General features: G+C 42.3%; 1 protein-coding gene across 1 annotated transcript; it reads right to left on the bottom strand.

Annotated features, from left to right (window-relative positions):
* Positions 1 to 732: 732 nt before the first annotated feature.
* On the bottom strand, positions 733 to 8,740 carry LOC139315284 (glutathione S-transferase 2-like). Its single transcript, XM_070941434.1, has 9 exons — positions 8,662 to 8,740; positions 7,403 to 7,481; positions 5,103 to 5,147; positions 3,950 to 4,014; positions 3,457 to 3,538; positions 3,260 to 3,360; positions 2,695 to 2,790; positions 2,490 to 2,600; positions 733 to 982 (listed from the first exon to the last, which is right to left on the bottom strand). Exons 1-9 carry the CDS (start codon positions 8,695 to 8,697, stop codon positions 887 to 889), a joined length of 711 nt encoding a protein of 236 aa, XP_070797535.1. The 5' UTR covers positions 8,698 to 8,740; the 3' UTR covers positions 733 to 886.
* Between the last annotated feature and the right edge of the window lie 250 nt (positions 8,741 to 8,990).

The raw sequence follows: 8,990 nt of genomic DNA on the forward strand, positions 1-8,990 counted from the left end.
TTTCTGCACAGAGAGAAGAGGATCTTTTTCCTTTGTTGCAAGAACTAGGGCAGCTGGGGGGTGGGGTGGGGAGTGAGGCTTGCTCCTTTTCTCAGTGCTTCTGATTTAATAAGTGAAGACAGATGGCTTTTATTAAACTGTAGAGGCTGGGAAATCAAAACTAGTAGTATGAAAGATTAGTCTAGAGAAAAGAAGGACTCCGGGGACTTGATAGCAGTATTCCAGTATTTGAGGGGCTGCCACAAAGAGGAGAGACTCAGCTTGTTTTCCAAAGCACCAGAGGGCAGGACAAGAGACAATGGATGGAAACTGACCAAGGAGAGAAGCAACCTAGAATTAAGGCAAAACTTCCTAGCAGTGAGAACAATTAACCAGTAAAACGGCTTGCCTCCAGAAGTTGTGAGCGCTCCAACACTGGAGGTTTTTAAGACTGGACAGTCACTTGTCTGAAATGGTATAGGGTCTCCTACTTGAGCAGGGGGTTGGACTAGATGACCTCCAAGGTCCCTTCCACCTCTATTCTGATTGAAAGTGCTCCTCATGAGCTTGATCTGCCTTTTCCCTATTACAGGAAGCCGAGTCTCAGGAAAAAGACATGGAGTAACATAGTTGGTTACCTAAGCACCATTTATTAAGGAACTTTTCTATTCATGTTATAAAAAGCAACCACCTTTGCTGCAACATTGGAGCCCAAATTTAAAGTGGGGAAACAGACCAAGGAGGGATTAAGAAACAGACTTATTTTTTTTTCCAGTTTCTTATATTCTTTATTAGATGAACACGTGCCTTAGAATCATAATCAAGTTTGGAAATATGGAGGACTAATGAAGATCCCTCATTCATATGGCAGTTCCAGTTGTTACCCTTCTAAAACCTGTGATCTCTTCTAGATTTTGTTGCCGTTCCACGTGGCACAACTCCAAAAGATGGGACTTCTGATGCAGCGACTTGATTCCAGGTAGGGAGCAATCATCTCCAAGGCCTACCGAGAAAGCCAAAAGAAGGATATTTGTCATTGCCTAGTGTTGTCATTACACAGCACAATAGCCTAAGCCAGAACAAAACCACACATTTCTGCTTAGTATCTGAAACACTATATTTCTCTTGCTTTCAATTGGCAACGTGTTTGCAACATGGGAGATATAACTTTAGAAAACACAAATTGATCAAGTCCTTTGCCACTATTTCATCCATTATGGAAGGTGTCTCCAATCTTGGCAACTTTTGTGACTTGTGGACTTCAACTCCCAGAATTCCTCAGCCAGCCATGGTATGTCAAATCTTTTTAAGAACTGAAACGTCTTCAAGGAAAAACCAGAAAGTCCAGTTGCCTCTTGAAAAAGCACCTTTGGGACAATCTCTAAAAGTAAAAGCAGGTGGTGGTTGTGGCCAGGAGGGTCTTTGCGCAACTGTGGGTTGTGCGCCAGTTACGCCCTTTCCCAGACCAAAAATCCCTACCCACAGTCACTCATGAGCTAGTCACTTCCAGTCTTGACTATCGCAACATGCTCTACATGAGGCTGCCCTTGAAGAGCATCCAGAAGCTCCAATTGCTGCAAAATGCAGCGGTCTGCATGCTTTTGTGCAGACCTCGGTGTACACATGTATCACCTCTCCTGCGGGAGCTGCATTGGCTGCCGATTTGCTTCCAGGTGCAATTCAACGTGCTGGTTGTCACCTTTAAAGCCCTTCATGTCTTGGGACCAGGTTATCTGAAGGACTGTCTCTTGCCGGTCACATCTACCCGACCCATCAGAGCGGGGTGGCAGGGAATGCTGCAGGTCCCATCTCCCTAGGGAGATACACCTGGTGGGACCCAGAAGAAGAACCTTCTCCATGGTGGCTCCCTCTCATTCCCACAGAGATTAGAATGGCCCCCACTCTAATACTCTTCCAGAGGGCGCTGAAGACCTGGTTCTACCAGCGGGTCTGGGGAACCAAAGCAGGATGGAGCCCATTAAATGGCTCGTGTTATCTGCTGTCGCAGGGGTGGGGGTGATTTTATTATATTATATTAATTTATTTCATTCTTTTCATTAGTTTTATTGTTTTAAATGAGGTTTTATATTCTGTAAGACACCTTGAGTCGCCATGGGCAAATAGGTGGCAATATAAATTCAAATTTTTAAGAAGAGATTGGACAACCATTTGTCTGAAATGATATAGGGTTTCCTACCTGAATGGGAGGTTGGACTAGAAGACCTCTGTTATTCTCTGTTATTCTATTAAGTAGCAATCTTTGAAACAACTTTGTATAGGATAAATTATCTACCAAGGATTTTTAAGATTATGTTGCATGTGACATTTCCGTAAGGTAAGAAAACAATTACAGTTACTGAGTATGGAAATTAGAGAGCTGGGAGGATTGTAAATTGCTCCATTTTTCTATAGATCCCAATAAATATTCCCAATTTCTCCCCTTAAACCGCTTTCAGTAAATTTCAGTAATTGTTGGTAGAGATTCATGTATAAAGCAGAATGCATTTCACCTCAAAGCGATGAAGGAACTCCTTCAGATTTGGGAACTGATCCAAGCATTTTGGGTCCAGCATTTGATGTACATCTAATGCATCATAAGCAATGAAATCTATGTAGGTGAGCTAGAAAAATTAACAGTAGGAAAATATTTTTAAATGGAAGAATAAAATGTGCCAAATAGCATAGTTTGATGTAAATTGCCTAGAACATAAATACCTTTCTGTCTGCAAACCACTGCCTGTCCCCCAGAAATTGAGAGAACTGCTTGAGTTTCCCAGGTAGTAATTCCAAATAGTCAGGCTTTAGTTTTTCCTGCAAAAAGAGACGATTATGTACAGGCTGGTTTCTAGCTAAATCTTTGTAAAACTTTGAATTTAGCAATTTCCCTTTTTTTTGTTGTTCTTTTCCCTCAGCTTAATCACTAATGCAGAACTTTTCTCTCTCCGTCCTACCCAGGAATAGAGGATCAAATTAATCTATCCGCTCATCCCAAAACAGGCCCAAACTCATCTTCAGACATCTTTTACAGTCCGATACAGTGGTGGTATTCAGCTGGTTCTACCTGGCTCAGGCGAACCGGTAGCGGCGGTTGTGGTAGGCTCCGGCCATCCACCTGGACATCATTACGTCCCATTTATGACAATCTCTGCATGCACGGAAGGCCCTGTTTATGCGCAGAGGTGGCACGCATGCTCACATTTGCGAACCGGTAGCAAAGGTAAGTGAATACTACCCCTGGTCTGATAGCATTTTGAAGGAAGACAGAAAGCACAACACTCACAAAATCTGGACTGTAACACAATTTTGCAAAGCCCATACGGAAATCCATGAGGTGGTTCTCAAGCATGTCCATCCTGATCGTTTCTTCTTCAGTCTCACCACCTGTGGCAACACAAGGTCCTACAAAACTAAGAATCTGCAATTATTTGAAGAAAATCATTTTTAAAGCAACACCAAAGGGGAGTCTGAACCACTTACACATCTTGTGCTTGCGTGCAATGTATCGCAGGATGGCGTTGCTTTGGGAAATCTTTCTGTCACCATCAATAAGATAGGGGAGCTAGGGAGAAAGAAAAAGAAGAAGAGTAAAGATGCAAAGATATTATGAATTATTACATTGGGCAAACATGTCCCTTGAACAATTCTTAAATTCTAGGAATGAACCAAGAGGAGGATTTTCTGAGAGTGGCTTGAATTCATGATTTTATGACCACACATTGCATAGGATATAACACTTTTGCACAGTGTTGTCAGTGGCCAGAATAATAATTTTTGGGTTCTGCCGAGATTAAACTGAAATATCCAATTATTTCTCATATTCTTGATTCATTCTGTTCTCCTGAGACATTCTTTTTGCATATAGCATTCTCAATTCCCCCCCCAGTCCTTTCATCTTTTTCGATACATAATTTGAGTATCCCCTCTCAACCCACAGGAATGTACCGCTATCTAGTCCACAACTGCTACATACATTTGGGAAGTCCAAGCCCAGCTTCTCCTTCACACTTGTCCATTCAGTCATATCCATAGTAGGAACTGTAAGCAGATACAGGTATGGTTAATGCAAGTCCATTTAAACAGATTGGGCAAAATGAAGGTTTTGTGGTTGCAACAACAGCAGAAATATGACACATTGTTTTGACATCTCTACAGCAAAACATAATTATGGCAGATCCCAACAAAGGTCATTCTCATTTCAGGTTGATTTGTCAAGTCCTAATTCCATTGTTACATCTCTCACACTGCTCTGTCTCCTCTCCACAAAAGCCATTCTGTGAGAAAAAGGCCAAAAATCAATTGTTCATTTTTTTGGGGTGTGTAGCACTGACCTTTCCATCCAGCACATTGAATTCCTGGACATCCCAGCAGCTCTGGAACTGCAGAGAGGGCCTGTCCTGATTGCAGTTGGTCTTTCCATTCCATGCTGGGAATGGAATGCTTCCCATTTCTATTGAATCAGAGGTTAAGGCTGAAGCTGGCTAATCTGAAATAGTATTCCTAGCGTTGTCTTGAACACAGAATTGCTCCCTTGCTGACAAACTTGAAGTCCTCGTTTTACAGCAGGTGAGACTTAGGTCCTCTCCACCCCGACTAATTAAAGCTGGATAAAGCTTTGTTCTACTGCCTTTTGTAGTTTCATGGCAGACAAATTCAACTATTAGGATATTTCCAATATGGAAATACGATGAATGACCCATTGCTTTTACATCTGACATACATTGCAGTTTATACATGATTCCCTATTTTATTTGATAGCAGTGTTCCAATATTTAAGGGGTTGCCACAAACAAGAGGGAGTTAGTCCATTCTCCAAAGCACCTGAGGTCAGGACAAGAAGCAATGGATGGAAACTAATCAAGGAGAGAAGCAACCTAGAACTAAGGAGAAATTTCCTGACAATTAGAACAATTAATCAGTGGAGCAAGTTGCCTCCAGAAGTTGTGAATGTTCCAACACTGGAGGTTTTTAAGAAGAGATTGGACAACTGTTTGTCTGAAATGGTACAGGGTTTCCTGCCTGAGCAGGAGGTTGGACTAGAAGACCTCCAAGGTCCTTTCCAACTTTGTTATTCTGTATTCTGTAGTGAGAAAAAAAAAACATTTTTGTTCCCAATCTATACTCACCAATGCCAAGCATTCCAACTTTTGATTTCAGTTCATTGTTTTCCACTAGGGTAAGATACATTATGTTTATATTTAAATAACAGTCATCAGCATTTAGATATGCACATTAAGATACAATTGTATACTTATCAATATATATGTATTTGTATTATATATGCTATTTTGCAAATATTGAATAGACAGCTTAAACAATATAAGTTGTTTAGTTGGCACTAAATGTACTTTTTGCATGCCTCTAAATACTATGATTTCACCCATTGTTTGTCCAGGATACAATTTCTTTCTAAAAATGAAACAACCCCCCTCCCACAACTACTCCAACAATGGTCATTATTATTTATACATTTTCCCAGGAAGATGCCTTTACAAATAATACTTAACCAAGTGATTATGATATCCCAAGTTGTCAACTTTGCTTGAAACTAAAAACCTCATTCTGCATTCATTTCACCTTCTTGGGCCAACTTGAGGGGTGGGGGCAGGAAAAGTGATCCATTTTGAATGGATCATGATTTTATCAGTGAACCTACTTCATCCACTGTCAGAGAAAATCAGTGCCTGCAAAATTTCTACTGCCCCATTGACAGTCCTGGTTCTGTGTCTAGAATATCTCTTCTAAAACGTTGCTAATTATTACCCTGATCCGTGAGTGTAAAACTCACGACAAGAAGCTTTTTCTCTGGTTTTGCTGCTATCTCCTTTCAATATGTTCAATCAAGAATATGAATTTCAATTAGCAGAAGGTATCTCTATCAATCTGATCACTGGAGCCAGAATAGCTTGGGTCTGTCTTTGGGATTCAAGCTTCTCTAAACTGGTTTTCTACAGCGTGCAACTCCCAAGAGAGAAATACAGTAAGATAAAGAACCATATAGAAAAGCAGCAGCCACAGCTAACTATCTAGATTCTGTCCAGTAGAAATGAAACTCTGACTTGATCCTGGATAACCAACTTTCTCATTTGAAGTCAGGTGGAACATGATTGAAACTGGCAAATACAGGGAAACTGGCAAATAAGCACAATGTTTCCTTATATTCTTTCCTAAGTGGGATGGAGACTGGTGTATTCTAGTCTCCTGCACCTTATTGAAAACCTGAAGACATGAGAATTTGCAGCAGGGAAAAAGGGGCAAGGACAAAAATGCAAGTTACAAGTCAATATACTTGCATCAGATATTGGGATGCAAATAATAAGGCCAGTAATTGTGATGATGGCACAATCATCATTTTGAGAATAATGTAGATTACTGTACACACTGCCTCCTGGAGAAAAATTGGGTAGGAGTTGGTGACGGATATGAAAGGAACTCAGGAAACAAAATGTTACTGGGGAAAGGGCAAAGGCAGGACAGATATTCTGGGTGGAGCCATGGAGGGCTGGGTAGGGATCAGAGAAGAGTGAGTATGCTCTCCTTGAACCCCCAAACACATCTGCATTCACACATGCAGGTAATCCTCATTTAGCAATTGTTCACAGTTATAACAGTGATGAAAACTTAACCTTGCAATCAGTCCTCGCATTTACAACCTTCACAGGTCTTTAAAGCAAAGGAAAGCTGAAGTAAGATAATAAGAACAATCAAAATTTTCCTTAGCAACCAATTTGCTTAATGAGTGACTTGCCGGTCCCAATTGTGGACTGTTTTTACAGTAGAAAGGGTCAACTTTGACTTTGCCTCCCAGGGAATGAATGCCAAAGCTTTACACACCTTGATTTTGTCACTGGGCATTGTCAAAATAAGGGGAAAATAGTATTTTTATACTGATAAGCTAATGACAACTTAAGCCACTTTTGACCTGGGTGTAAGGTGGAAACTTAATGGGAACAAGAAAGGCAATTGGTAGGATTAGGATTTGTTTATGTTGTGCCTAGATTCAAGTGAGCACTGAAGCAATAACAATTTTACACAAATATGCAACCAGAGTTTAAAAACAACAAATATTTATAGAGTAGCCATTGAAACAGATTAACAGACATTTTGTTCTTATTCGTGTATCTAAATCAGCAATAGCAAAAAATAGAAATCGTAAATCTTTGGCAAGTTTATTTGTGTTACCGATACCAAGTAGCTTTTGTTTTTTCAAGCAATTCTAATACTTGAAAATTGGGTGCATTGCTTTGGGTGTTTGCTGAATCGTTTAAAATTTGCTAAGTTAAAATCTGCTAAGACATATCCAATATTTGCTCAACATTTCTAAGCCTGGAAAAAGCCAACATGCCAGTTCAGAAAATACTGTGGTGAGCCCAGCATCCTTCTCCCAGAAAGTTAAGTTAAGCCTTCTTGAAGTTCAAGACCTTACCTTTTCCACCGAGAACATACCGTTTCTCTTTATAGGGGGTCTTGGTATACTCTAAGAGCAGTCTAATGGAATGAGCCAACTGCAGGGAAAAGAATATGGTAAATGAGACTAGGTACTCATAGGTACTCATAATTGCCCCTAAGACAGCCTTATAAAAAATTGAAATAGTTCGATTAGTTTCCAGTATTAAGTGAGGAGGAGCATGTGTTGCTTTGCTCTTGTGCTGCTGATAGGTTTCCAACAGACACCTAAATTGCAGTATCCAACCAGAGGTTTTTTCTTCCGAGCTTTCGGACTGATGCTGGAGCCCATCCAACATGAGTCCGAAAGCTCAGAAAACAAAATCTCTGGTCCTAGTCTGGACCCAGATTGGATCCTGCAACATTATCCTGGGACGTTTATATTCGCCTTCATTAGTGAGACACCTAAATTGGCTGCTGTGAGCAGGAGAGAGAGACAGGTAGGTTGGTTTGGAAGCTGACGGCAGGAGCCTCTAACAGCAGCAATTTTCTCTGGTTTAGCTAAGCCAAATGATTGGCCAAAGGAAACAGAGGAAACAGGCAGATTTCCTGGTATTCCTCCCATCAAGGTTTCTCATCCTGCCTTCAAAGGCAGGACTTGAACTCTTGGTCTCCTGATTCCTAGGCTGATCTTTAAATCACTAGTGGTAGTCCTCAACTTATAACCACAACTGAGCCCACCCAAAATTTCCATTGCTAAGCGAGACAGTTGTGAAATGAATGTTGCCCCATTTTACAACTTTTCTTGCCACAGTGGTTAAGTGAGTCACTGCAGTTGTTAAGTAAGTAACAACCTGCCAGTTGTTTTATATGTTGGTTGCCAAGTGTTCAGTGTTTTGATCACGTGACCACGGGGATGCTGCAACCCTCGTAAGTCTGGACAACGATCATTAGTCACTTTTTTCCCCAGTGCCCATGAAACTTTGAACGGTCACTACACAAATGGCTGTAAGTCGAGAACTACCTGGAAACCAAAACGGTCCCAATCCTCCTACCACCGGTGGTTGAATGAACCCGAAGGGGGCATGCGCGCTGCAAGAGGCCCGTCGCCGCCGGAGCTCTCCGCTTTGTTTTCAGCGATGGCCGAAGCCGTCGAGAAAACGCTTCTTGCCCGCCTGGCTTCGCCCACCCGCCTGCAGCCTCTTGGCCTCCGAAGGCGGAGAGCGCCGAGTCCTGGGCAGGAGCGAGGCCGGTCGGGTCCTGCTGGCCACCCCGCCTCCCTCCACGCGGATTCTTTACCCCTCGGACATTCCAGTAGCCCAGCGTGGCTTCCATCTTCTTGGCTGGGGCCGTCAGACGTGGCAAGCAGAAACGACCCCGCTCCCTTTCGCAACCCCGGAGATCCCCAGATCTCTGCTTTTATACTCAAGCGGAGGAACGGCCCAATGAGGAGGATGTGGCAAAGCGCTGGTGGGAAAGCCTTCCCCGAGGTGCGGACAATCAGGTGGCGGGTTATCTGTCCCGCCCCTTACTCGCCAAACCCGATTTCTCTTCCGAACCGTCAACCAGCTTCAAAGAAGCCCCTCTCTTCACGTCACCTACGCCGGACCCACTTCGTTCGAGCCTAA

The sequence above is a fragment of the Pituophis catenifer genome, unplaced genomic scaffold (genome assembly GCF_029215685.1).
Source record: "Pituophis catenifer annectens isolate HBS135680 unplaced genomic scaffold, rPitCat1.0.hap2 SCAF_3, whole genome shotgun sequence".
Classification (NCBI taxonomy): domain Eukaryota; kingdom Metazoa; phylum Chordata; class Lepidosauria; order Squamata; family Colubridae; genus Pituophis; species Pituophis catenifer.